This window comes from Taeniopygia guttata, chromosome Z (assembly GCF_048771995.1).
Source record: "Taeniopygia guttata chromosome Z, bTaeGut7.mat, whole genome shotgun sequence".
NCBI classification, from domain to species: domain Eukaryota; kingdom Metazoa; phylum Chordata; class Aves; order Passeriformes; family Estrildidae; genus Taeniopygia; species Taeniopygia guttata.
The window spans coordinates 64,980,259-64,992,978 of NC_133063.1; the positions used below are offsets into that span (position 1 = coordinate 64,980,259).

Genomic DNA, 12,720 nt, shown 5'->3' on the forward strand with positions numbered 1-12,720 from the left:
CATTTGTAATTTATTAGATTTTTTTTGTTGCAGGTCTGGCTTACATGTTTTGTTGAGCCATCGTCAGAAAACTCGGCAGCGCTGCAAACTCATTTTTCTTTGCAGAGATTTGCAAGCCTGTTTTGCAGAGAGCTGAAGGTGGTGATTTCATTAAGATACTCATTCCCCAATTCTCTGTGCAGAAGACTTTTCCAAACCCATTGGAGCTAAAAACTTGATTTCAACAGCTGCCAGAGGTGTTCTTGGAGTCTTAAATTGATCTAGTTTTGTCTTGGCATATTCTGTTCAACCAGTCATGGAGAGATTGTACGTAGATTGCCATTTGTGAAATTCTTGGAGGAGACTCCAGCTCTAATTTTCAAACTTGATGCATCCACTAGCTCATTGGCACAACTACTTTCTTTCTCCATCTGTTAAAATGGCCCTATGCCCACCAATATGGTTATATGCCAGTTTCGGTAGGGTGTACAGCCCAGCAAAGATTAATGGTTTGGATGAACTGATGAGTGTACAAGATAAAATCTGAACCCTCTGGTCAGTACAAGGATAGGAACTAAATACAGTGTACAAATGTAGGCATACTACTGCAGAACACTTCTCCAGCTGAAATCTCTCAGATCTGATGGGAAGTACCACACAGTGAATATTTTCTTATTGCCATGCACTTGGCAAATATGAGGATGCAAGCAATGAACTGTTGATTTTCTGTAGCTCTCTTTCTATTTGCTCAGAAAGGCAAGTTTTACAGTTTTGAGGTCGTCAGTGTGGTTTCTGCCTATTTACTGCATTGTCATATATTTGCCGTAGTCATTTGCTTTGATCTGCATCCTGAATGGTATTAAATAGCCATATCTACAGCTGTTACAAGGCTGAAATTCCACATGGTTTTAGTTCTGCATTTTTTGAAGGCTGTTCTTGTTTCTGCCACCCCTTGATAATTTTGATACTTGGAGGAAACAAGAATGGTTTTCTCAATCTGCCAGAAGATGAGCAGCATTGTAATGCTGTTAAACAGTGTTGCTGAAACTTGGACATATATGTAAATATTCAAGCACTGAATAGGTTCTGACAACACAACTTCTGTGATGGTATCTTTCAAAGAAGTCTTTCCTCAACATTTTTGGGAAAGCTGGAAACTCTAGGAGTTTGACTCCATGATCCTTGTGGGTCCCTTCAGCTGAGAATATTCTGTGATACTGCTTCTCACCTTCTTATAATCCCTTCACAACTATCAAAAGCTGAAAAGTGGTCTACAAATGTCTGCAAATTCTGAGCACTAGCCTCAAGAAAGGCTCTAAGTTGGCACAACCATTTAAGTGGCGGCACCACTTCTGATGACACTCTTTCAGCCTTCAGAAAATTGTCTTCCACTGAGTAAGATTCCTCTCTGGCAGAAGTTTCTCTGCCGTATTGGTGGTGTTGGTACTATCAGAAATGCTTATACTCAGTGCAATTGCAAGACTGAATATTTTCATCCTGTCAAACAACATTTCTTGTTGCTGGGTGAAGTAGTATCTTTAACTACTCTACTGACAACAGATAGTCTTAGCTCAAATCACAGTCTGATCCAGAAGGGATTTCAAACTGCTTTGTCCTACTAGCTGCGATCTGGTTAGAGCTTTTGAAATATAGGTAATTTCAATATCTGCATTGATGATGGTGATAGCAGCAACTTAACAGGTGTTGATGTGCTGATATGGTCAAGTGTTGCTCAGGTAGTATCTGTTCATGACAGAGAAATGGGAGATGCTTTATTTAGTATTTAACTTTACACTTTCCTGTTTCCTCAATGAGAGGGAAAGAATGCAACTAAACATCCAGACTGCAAGTGCTTTGAGAAATTAGTGTCAAAGTAACAATTAAATGAGTTAAATTCTACTTCTGGTCACTATAACTGGTTTTGTTCTCCGTGGCTCTCATCCTTACAGGATACTACAGTATCCTGGTTTTCCTCTCATTTCTAGTCTATTCTTTAATACTATTTAGTTTGCTTTTTGCAGAATGTGCTTCTTTTTCAGATTGAAAAATTAGAGATGGCTGAAAAAGAAATAAATTTTTATCTCGGTTTCTCTTTAAACCATAGAACAGCTACACTTACAGCCATATGATTCAAGGCTTCCTTGAAGTCATAGTTGAATTCTGTGTTGTGAATTAGAAATAAATATAGTGTTATATTGAAAAAGGATGGTAGTACTGAACAGCACCACAAGATGTCATTCAAACAGTTTATGGCATAGACCAAAACACAGTGAAACTTAGATTTCTTAATTTCCTGCTAGACGAAAACCCTAAATCAACAAAATTAACTCAAATTGCAGCATGTATTTGCTGCCAGTTAAGTGTCTGTGTTTTATGGGTCTGAAATCAATTTGCAGTTCCTCTTTAAATGTTAAATTCAAACCTGTTTAGAGTTTACACAGTAGCATGACCTAGAATAAACCATTTTATTTTAAGCAATTTGCAGTGTCAGTAAAATGCCATGAAAAAAACCTAATTGATTTCAGGAAACGTGGGATGTTCCCTAGGAGTTCGTTGCTACTCAGGTGCCAGAAGCAAAGGTTACACTGCTTTGTAAATATGTGTTTTCTGCTTTAAACTCATGCACAGTATTTTAAATTTTATCTTGAAGGCAAAAAAAAAAAAAAAATTTAATATGCTGTGGGAAAAGTATGTCTTCTTGAATGCAAGAACAGTGCAATTGATACTGTGTAACTGAAATTATGCAGTGGATGGAAAACTTGAAACAAGAAATGCATTGTTAAAACTCAACTCAGTGAGACTTCTGAAACTTCTGTTCTATAAGGGCTTTATTCCATAACACCGAAACTGATGAAGCTTGCTTCCTCCCAGTGGTGAATTTGTTTACCACTTCCTGCATCTTACCTTACAGTGCTACAGTGCTGTCCTTATATGTGAAGATCTTCTGTTTAGAATTCACTCTCCTTTCCTTGAGAAGATTACAGCTGTTCCCGAGGTTATTGTTGCATTGCTAGTTGAGCTTCAGTTGCAGTTCTGATACTCATGAATCTTTGGCTTAATTACAATGAAGGCTTATGATTAGTGGGTGACTTCTTCCAGTAACTGGCATGTCAGAACTGTAGTATAACTTGAAAATCTGTGGATTTAATCTTACAGTGTTGCTAAAACTGAGAAAATTAATGTGTATTTTAGCAGAGTGGAGCAAATGTTTCCTTAATAATAGTTGTTTAGAACATGTTGATGCAGTGCCTAATGGCGTACTGCAGATTCTGGATTAATATTTTAGTATAACTGGAAGTTTATATGACTAGAAGTCATGGTTCCTATGGAGAGATGAAATAACTGAGACAGAGGTCCAGATTTATTGCTAACATAGCTGTTTAAACCTCAATGATCTATAGTTAGTCTTAACCTCAGCAAGACGCGAGTTTTAGTGACCAAGTGTGTGCTGATTCTGATATTCAGAATTTTTCTTTGGATGCTCTTTGCCTTAATCAGCTTGCAGAGTTAGGTGATGAGTCTGTGTTTCTAATTTATACTATTTTAGCTTTCAAATTGTAATACTTAGGAATACAAGCCTGTGGTGCTAAAGATTACAAAGGCAGCTGGGAACTGATTTTTTAATACATTAATAATTGACTTGTTGACTATATCCTTATGGTAGATACTATAAAAGTACTAAAGATCATATTTCATAGCACATACTTAATATGTCATATGAGTATATTTCTAATTGTTGTCTATCACAGTGCTTTCATTTTGCAACTTTTGAGGACAGTGGGCCTATATTGAAGTAGATGTTAAGACACTAGATTATTTCTTGGGAACTCAAGCGAAGTTTTGTTGAGTTCTTAGAATACATAATCGGGCAGACAGGTGGGAATCTTTTTTTTTTTTTTTTGCTCTTGGAGAGTCACTTTACCTCTTCTTACTTTTAGGGAAAATGGCGAGAACTATATATCTATACTCTGCCAAAAGTTTGGTATTTTTTCATCTGCTGTTGTTGGGACCATTACTTTCCTGCTTCATACAGTTCCACATAATTTGTCAACTATCAGATTAGGCTTATTTAAACCTGGTGTTGCTCCTGAAGTAATAAAGTTTATATTTCAGTCATCTACAATATGTACCTAGCTCTGTAAGGGAAGAGTCTCTCAAAATTTTACCAGGGAGAGGCAAAGGTATTGATGCAGCTGAGGGTTGCTTGCATTTTCCTGAGCCCCTGGCAAGTGGAAGGAAGTGATAAAGAAAGTATTTGTCTAGGATTGTGTATTGAGGAACTGCCACCGCAGCATAACTAATGAATATAGAAATATGAACTCTAGTGTGACTGCAAAGCTTACATTTACATTTATTTCTGCTTAGAGGGATTTTATTAAAATATTTAAATTTCCGTAAAAAGTAATGATCAAAAGATGAAAATACTTGTACTGTACAGCAAACTGTATTACAAAAGATTGAAATGCATTGGCTTTTCCCATTGTTCATTGAGGCTCTGATAAGAGTTGTTTTTGGAAGGAAATGACCTTTGAAATCTGCATATGGTATTTGTTTCTGGAAGTTCAAACAGCAAGGGAGTGCACATCCTGTTACTTTGTAAGATTTTCTTTTTTCTTAGAGTAGATCTCACTCTTGGCAGGCAACCTTGGTTGAGTTCAGTAATTTTTTAAATTGATTTTTTACATGCTTCACTTAAAAGAATGGAACAAAACTCCACAATGCTGGGCAAAATTATTGAGGTGTCTTGCAGTATTAAGTCTGCTCTTAAAGGAAAAAACTTTGATGTTACACTGAAACCATATCTAACTGTAGAGGAAAAAAGGCTTGCTGCTGCTGGTGATCCATGTAGATGTATGAAGCAATATTTTACTTCGTAAGTATCTAATATTTGCTAATCATGGATTATAATTTGTTAGAAAAGATTTTTAAAATCCTAAACAAATCATCTCTTCAAGTAAGATTTGATTTCCAAATGGATTAATCAGGAACTTTTTGTTTAATTCGTATTTTTATTTCTTTATTTTTTCCTCTGCTGCTTTTCTTTTATGGAAACAAGGCTGGCTGAAAACAGGTCTTCATATATAAATTTCTGTGGGTTTTGTCTTTCCAGCTAACAGTTCAAAATGTTTTCATTTGAAATGTATGATAGAATATTTTCTATAAGCATTTAGAAGTAGAACTCATCAATAAACAGTTCTTCTGTCTTCACGTCTTAAAATAGCCTTTTTGATTTTTTGTTGTTGTTTATTACATTCTGGGAGATGGTTTTCAGCATGTACTTGGATCTTGTTCTGTGTAACTTCCTGCATTTTTTATTACTCGATCCTCAAGCCCAAATTCTAATTTCTACATTTTCCGCTTTGTTGACAAATTCTTCTTTTTTTTTGTTTGTTTGTTTGGTTGCTAATTAGTATTCTACCTTCCACTGGTTAATGAAACTCTCTCTTCTCATGATAACTGGTCCACGTGGTCAGCCTTTCTTTTATCCTGGGTCAGTGATTTTTTAAGTCAGTGGGCTGTGGTCACAGTCTCCCCCTGCCTTTTACCCAGCTGGAGCTGATTCCACATTGTTGCTGAGTTATTTTTATTAGTTTCCTCTTTGTCATGATGGTCCTGCAAAACGTCCTTGTGGCCCATCAAATTTGCATTCTTGGTCTACCCTCAGGGGTACATCCTTCTTCACAAGCTTTGCTAACCTCACCTGGGGTCTGAGACAGTTGAAATATGTCAAGCCCTAAACGTTAACTGGGCAGTTCTACAGACAAGTTATTTGTTTTTCTAACACACAGACCTCACTGCGAACTTGCTTGTTAGCTGCTATCCATTTCATAGATTGAATCTCATTTGTTGTTGATTAGGCTTGAAAGTATACAAAGTTGAAACATCAAAGAACATCCTTTCTTAAGAAATTTTTTACATATTTCACATTTTGCAGCAACAGTAGGAAACTGGAAGCAAGAGCATTGGACCTAAAAGCGACTTTCTAAATCAAGTCCTGTCTTTTGCTGTGTAACTTTTCTTACCATGTCATAGAGATTCTTGCACAGGGAAGAATTATGACTTAAGCAGAAGGGATGAGAGGTTTCTGAGTTTCTGTATCCAGCTAGAGCAAAGTGTCAGGCAAAGTACTACAATCTGTTCAAAAAGAACTGAGACTTACTCAGTATCCTATGAGGAATAGGTGAGTAGGAATGGTCAGCAAAATCAGCTGTTCCTGTGGTCAAGAGTGATGGAAATAGAGAGCTGCCAAAAATGAAATCAAAGCTGTGCTTCCTAAAATGTTAATTTCAAATGGAACTATACAGAGGGATTGAAAGGTAAAATGCCAAAAATATTAATGTTATTTTATGTACAGCCCCAAACTGACAAATAATTTATTTCTGATATAAAAAATGAGGATATAGATCTGAGGGGAAAATATGAAGTGACTAAAGCATGTGTGATGATATAGACATGAATACAAGCATCTTCAAGTCATATAAGAAAAATGTAGAGTTTAATGTAATGAAAGGTGTTACTTTATCCAGGAACAGGAATGCGGACAATAGGAAAACATGTGTGACATCACAGCATTAGTTACTTTTAACAGACCTGTCAACCTTGGGTGGTGTTACAAAAAGTTGTACCTTACAACTGGCCATGAGGAAGGTATCCAGCTGGAGACTTACTGAGCTGATCTTAGCAGTATGCAAAACTGCAGGACAAAACTGAATGAGACATACAATTTAAATGACCAAAGTACACAACCAAACAAATGTAGCAATAGAAGACTGACCTTATACATCTTTGAATATGTCCAGGAGTAGCTAAAGATAGTAAAAACCTTTGAGTGTGGTGCAGACACAAGAGGGAGGTACCAGTGATATTTGAGAAATGGTACTAAAAGGCAAGGAAATGGAATACTTCCTTTTTCTTTTTTTTTAAATAATAATTATTATTAAGCTGTCAAGTGAAGCAAATATTGACAGTATAAAGAATCTGTAATAGGTTGTTCCAATTGTTTCATGAAATGCTTGATTTTGAAAAAGGAGTTAGACTTAAATTTTAAGCTGCATGTAGATATGAATTTTATGTGCCCTAGGTTAGTAGGAAATGCGTTGATTGTTATGTTGGGTTTCTTGCATTTAGTTGCAGTTCTTATGTGGATGTATACTGAAATGTGGGCAATGCGGATTTTTTGTGGGTAGACACAAAGGAGATGCAGTACTGGTTCTGAAAACATGAGGAAATTTTTGTTAGAGTCACTCTGTTGCAAGTAGGAAAAGTACTGTTTAAAAGTTTATGACTGAATGAATGACGATATTTTTTTCTCATTGTAACTGATTCCAGCTTTGGCTTACATCCTTTTCTTCTTCCCATATGAAATTATGAGGGCAGTGATGAATCAGAATATATCCAGGTTCTGCATTCACTTTTGAAATCTTGTCTGGATATATTTGGTCTGGCTGAGATGGAATTATTTTCCCTCACAGCAGTCTTCATCATGCTGTGCTTTGAACTGGTAGTGAGAAAGATGTTGGTAACACAACAGTGTTGTAGCTATTGCTGAGCAGGATTCACACAGGAGTCGAGACTGTCTCTCTAATATCCCCCTTCCCTAGCAGCCTGGGGTTGGGCAAAACCTTGAAGGATGTGTAGCCAGGACTTGTGGCCCAGGGGGATATTCCCAGACCAAGGGGATATTCCATACCATATGATGACTTGTCATCAATAAAAGTGAAGAACAAGGAGAAGGGGTAGGCATTCTTTCTTATGGTTTTGGTCTTCCAGAGCAATTGGTATGTGTATTAAAACCTTGCTTCCTGGGGAACTGGCTGGACATCACTTGCTGATGTGAAGTAGAGAATAAATATTTTGTTTTCCTTTGCTTCTGCATGTAGCCTTTGCTTTTGCTTTATTAAACTGTCTTTATCTTGACACATGAGGTTTTTGTCCATCCTATTTTCTCACCCCCATCTTGCTTCAGGAAGGGAGGGAAAGAATGGCTTTATGGGCATCTGGTGTCCCGTCACGGTCTCCCCACCATGGTGCCTTTCACTTGTGTGAAAGTTCACACATCATGTTCTTTCCTCTAACTCCAGAGCTGGCTTTTTCTGCCTTATGATTGTCCAGTGATGAGTTTGAACTTGGAAAGCCTTCAGAGTTCTTTGGAATATTGCAGGTGTCTTCAGTTTTTATTTGATTGTATCTTTCAGTAAATCAGGCAATCCAGATGTTGCAAAAAAGCTGTTTCTTCAAATAATATTTTTTTGTAAACTTTTGTGCTCTGTAAGTGCAGTTAGACTGTGATCTATTTGCATTTAAAAAGCCAAGCAGGATGAGGTTTCTTATTAGTGAAGCTAATGAAAAGCTGTATCTACAAGAGAACACTCTTATTAACTTGATATTTTTTTGGGAGAATTTTATTTCAGCCGTAAAAAGTGCTTGGACACTGTATGTATCTAATCATCAGGCTGTCTTAGTCTTACAGCTTATAGAACATACTGCAGATCTGAGACGTTTAATCCTCAGGATAGGGGATAGCAATTTACATTCCCGAAAGGCAGGTAGGAGGACAAGTTTATATCCCTGATTCTTAGTGAAATTCAGAGCATACTGAAGTCTGGACTTTTCATTGACTTACATAAGCTGATATTACATTTTAACACAAACATGCCAACTTCTAGTTGTTGCATTTGGCCCTCCCTGGGGGACAAGGGAGAAGTGAATGAGTTGTTGGTTTAAACTAAGCTCTTCTTGTGCTTTAAGATTTCAACCATCGAGACAGGTTCAGCTAACAGCAGATTGAAGTTGGATGGTGTTACGTTGTTGTTAGAGTCTGATAACATCCTTTGCCAAACACTTCATTATACCGAGTGGTAGTAAATAAAAGTGGGCAAGAGGGAGCAATGCTTCACTGTAAGTTGCTGAACTTATGCAAAAATATAAAAATGGTATTCTGCTTTGATATTTTAGTTTTTCTAATTCATGCTTTACTGTATTTCTACCATAGAAATGAAGACCTAAAACAAATGTTGGAAAGCAGTAAAGATTCTGCAAAGCTGGATGCTATGAAAAGGATTGTTGGGGTATGTAATTTTTTTTGTTACTGTTTTTATTTGTTAGGGGATATGGCAGTTTATTATTATTTTTATTTACTGGATGGGAATAATGCTTTCCTTTTACAGATTCTTTACCAGATTAGCACTTAAGTCTCTAAATGATCTTTAAAAGTTGTAGTGATGAATTGATCAAATTCTTAACTTGGAATTTTGTGTAGAAATTGGTATATTTGGATATGTGCAGTCACGTGCTTTTAAAATATTTATATAACAGTGCCAATATGCCTGTAAATAACTATTTTCAGCGAGACTTTGAAGTGGCTTCTGAAGAGGAGCTTCAAATTCGTCACATTCGAAACAGAAATTTGCAGGAATAAAATGACAAGTTGCATTAACTATTTTTATTTTATTATTGTATGAGGTTTTTCTTTTTTGATTGACCATGATCCCTGAATATTTGTTAACATATTTCAGGTGAATGTGTACCCATAGAGGTGATTGAATTATGTTTAACACTATTATATATTTAAACCCTAGAAAAGAAATATCATTAAGTTGATGGTATCCCTTTATTTCTTCTTAAAAGTTTGGGAAGAATGTGCTACAGAAGATTGTTCAGTGTCCACTTGGCTTCTTTGTTTTGGGTCTTTTGAATTTTTTTTCTGTAATTGTTTTTTCAGTCTAATCTGGATGTACTTTTTTGTTCTGCTTGGTTTTTGCATACTTAATCCTGTCCAAGTATGTACCAAAGTGAGTAGGTACAGGTGGTGTCGTGTCATCATGTTCTTTCCTCTAACTCCAGAGCTGGCTTTTTCTGCCTTATGATTGTCCAGTGATGAGAGTTTTACTCAGGATGGTTGTCTTTTTACCTGTAATCCCTTAGTCCTGCCAGAGACACCATTTACCTGTGAGGTCTGGGTAACTTATCAATTGTTATTTCATAACATCTTTATTCGGTTTGGAAAAGGTTTTTTGATTCATCTTCTCCAACATGATGTGAGATTGCTCAAGGGTTTGACCAGTCTGGCATACAGATGTGCTGTAGCAAAAACACATGACTTTTATAAGGGCCATGATGAACTTACGTTCTTCTGCTTCCCTCAGAAAATATTTTTCTTTCTGGTTATTACTGTGGATAGGAGAGTTGTGGCAAGTTGCTTCTTGCTCCCTTGATTTTCTTTTTTGAAAAGCTGGCTAAATCTTTATCTGTATTTAGAAACTGTTGAAACTGAATGTAGTTGTGTATGTATGTATATGGGGGGAATTAAAAAACATTATATTGAATCATCTTTGAATTTTAAACCAAGGCTTTACTGGGTTGTTTTTTTTTATTTTCTTTTTTTTCCTACAAAAAATGTTGTCATTAGAAATGAGTGTGCAATGAGCAAAATCTCTAGTATTAGATACCTGCTGCTGCTGAACAGTCGAAGGAGGTCTTCATGGCTTCTTTAATTTCCTGGAAGTGTGTTGTACCATGAACCTGGAGATATCTAGTTAGTAGTGATAGCTGTGATCCTTGATGGATTTAGGCTGAAGCGATCAGGCTCAGGAGATCTTCAGTGAGGGAAGGCAGAATTTATTGGGCACGTTCTTTCTTCTGCTCCCCCATTTTCCAATTCTGACAATTCTCTCCAGTTTCCAATAGCAGATTTCTGGCCTTTATTTAAGTTCATGGTCATTGCTTTCTGTTCCTGTTCTAAGCACTGTGCACTGCACACCTTCTGATTTTTGGATATTTTTCCCTTGCTCAGCTGCTGCTGCTTGAAGTAGAAACAGCCTTCTAGCTTGTAAGGCTGACCATTACTTAACCACAAGTGATTTGTTTGATTTACTGAATCCTCTGTTTTCAGTTTCTTTCATATCTTCAAGGTATTTGCTGTTTCCTGTACTATGTTTAAAGTGTGTTTCATAGCAGATACCTGGCACCAACCTCTGGTTGACACAACAAACTCAAACAATGAGCTTTATGGGTCAGGACTGGGACATTGCACAATATATGAGGCCGTGTAACCGTGATAATGTTCTTGTAGAGCACAAAGGTGCTTTTGTGCTTACCTACAGAGGGGACCTTACATTTCTCAGGGATGAGATGTTTTTCAGAGATGAAAGGCTTCCTCTAGCCTTATTATTACAGGAAAAAGGAATTCTGTCATCATAGTATTGTTTAACATGTCTCACTGGAATGCTTATTTTCTACATTTTAGATAGTTGAAAAAGCTTGCATACAGAATCCATGACTTCTCTGGCCAGCCTGTTCTACTCTATCACCATCCTCACAATGACTTTTTCCTAACATCAAGTGTAAACCTACCCACTTTCAGCTTAAAGCTGTTATCTCTTTTCCTGTCATTACATGCCCTTATAGAAGTCCCTCTCCAGCTCTCTTTTAGCCCTGTTTATATACTGGAAGGTGCTATTACGTTGCCCCAGAGCCTTCTCTTCTCTAGGCTGAAGCCTGTCCTTGCAGGGGAGATCCTAAGTAAGGTGTCCCTGACCACAGAAGGTAGGTTAGTCTTTAAGGTCCCTGCTAACATAAGCTGTCCTGTATGACTGTAGTTCTATGATACCAACAGTTATCTTAGAATTTTAGTAGACTTTTAGAGGCTAGACCTTCATTTGTTCATATAGGTGTGATAGCAAAGTAGCAGGAGAATGCTGGTTATAGCATTTTTTGTGGCTGCTTCCTCCTTTAAGGTAGTTTGTGAACTTTCTCCTAGGGAGAGGGAGATTCATTACAAATAAAACAAAATCCATCTTCCAGAGAGTGACTTAAAATAATTTAGTTTCAAGCATAGGAGTAGTCCAGTTTTGATCTTCTCACTTCTCCCTTTTGTTGCATGAAGGCACCCAAGTCTACTTTTAGTTAAAATATGACTTTCATGATTAATTACCTTTTTTTTTTTAAATCAGTATGTTATTTTGTATGTTTCTTCCTTATAAGCATGCAATAAAATAATTGCAGTCTTTGAAAGAATATGAACAACACAGCTTGTTTAGAAATAAATTTTTGGGTATACATATTCTACTATATGCATGGAAACATAAAGCTGATATTTCTTTTAAAACATTCACTGATATTATAATAAGCAGTAGTAGATCTTGAAACCTGTTTGAATATCTGGAAAAACAAGTGAAATTTCACTCCTGAAGATTTTAGGGCATAAGCTTAGGAAAAAGTCACGTGCCTGATTTCCCTCAGAGAGTATCATCCATGTCTGTGTGTCTCTCACATGTAAAAAAAATCAGTACATCTTGACATTACGCAGCATTTCTGCTAGAATGAATGTTTTTGTGCAGAAGCTCCAGGTGTATAAGACAACACAAATGGTGAATATCTAGGCACAGCAACAAAAATGATCTGATAGATGTTAGTCTTGGAAAGAACCATTACGTTATTTCAGGTTAATGATCCGTAAGCTAAGGAGGGTCTACATGAATTGCTATGCAATAATGAATCAAAATACACTCTTTTAAAAGGCCCTAAATACATATTTACATGGTACACTGAAGCTATTATGGTAGATCAATTAAATAATCCCAGTAATGCATAGAGTCATACCATTACAGTCTATCAAGGAGATCACCCCTATTTTTGAGTATTGTAACTTCTGTTGCACCAAGATAAGATGATAATTTTTCATTCTATCTTACTTCCCTGCAATGTATCTTGTTGCTAAGTTCTACCTTGTCATTCTGAATT

General features: G+C 36.6%; 1 protein-coding gene across 7 annotated transcripts in view; it reads left to right on the forward strand.

The window, feature by feature from the left end:
* Window positions 1–12,720, forward strand: part of AP3B1 (adaptor related protein complex 3 subunit beta 1) — a 155,358-nt gene that overhangs the window by 4,380 nt on the left and 138,258 nt on the right. For 3 of the 7 annotated variants that reach the window (XM_030258591.4, XM_072922672.1, XM_030258594.4), the window contains exon 2: window positions 8,972–9,047. In XM_030258591.4, the coding sequence (XP_030114451.1) occupies window positions 8,972–9,047 (76 nt within the window). Of the gene's footprint in view, window positions 1–4,601; window positions 4,853–8,971; window positions 9,048–12,720 lie in introns of those variants that run through there. The other 4 variants (XM_072922669.1, XM_030258593.4, XR_003957143.4 and 1 more) reach the window with 3 other exon arrangements.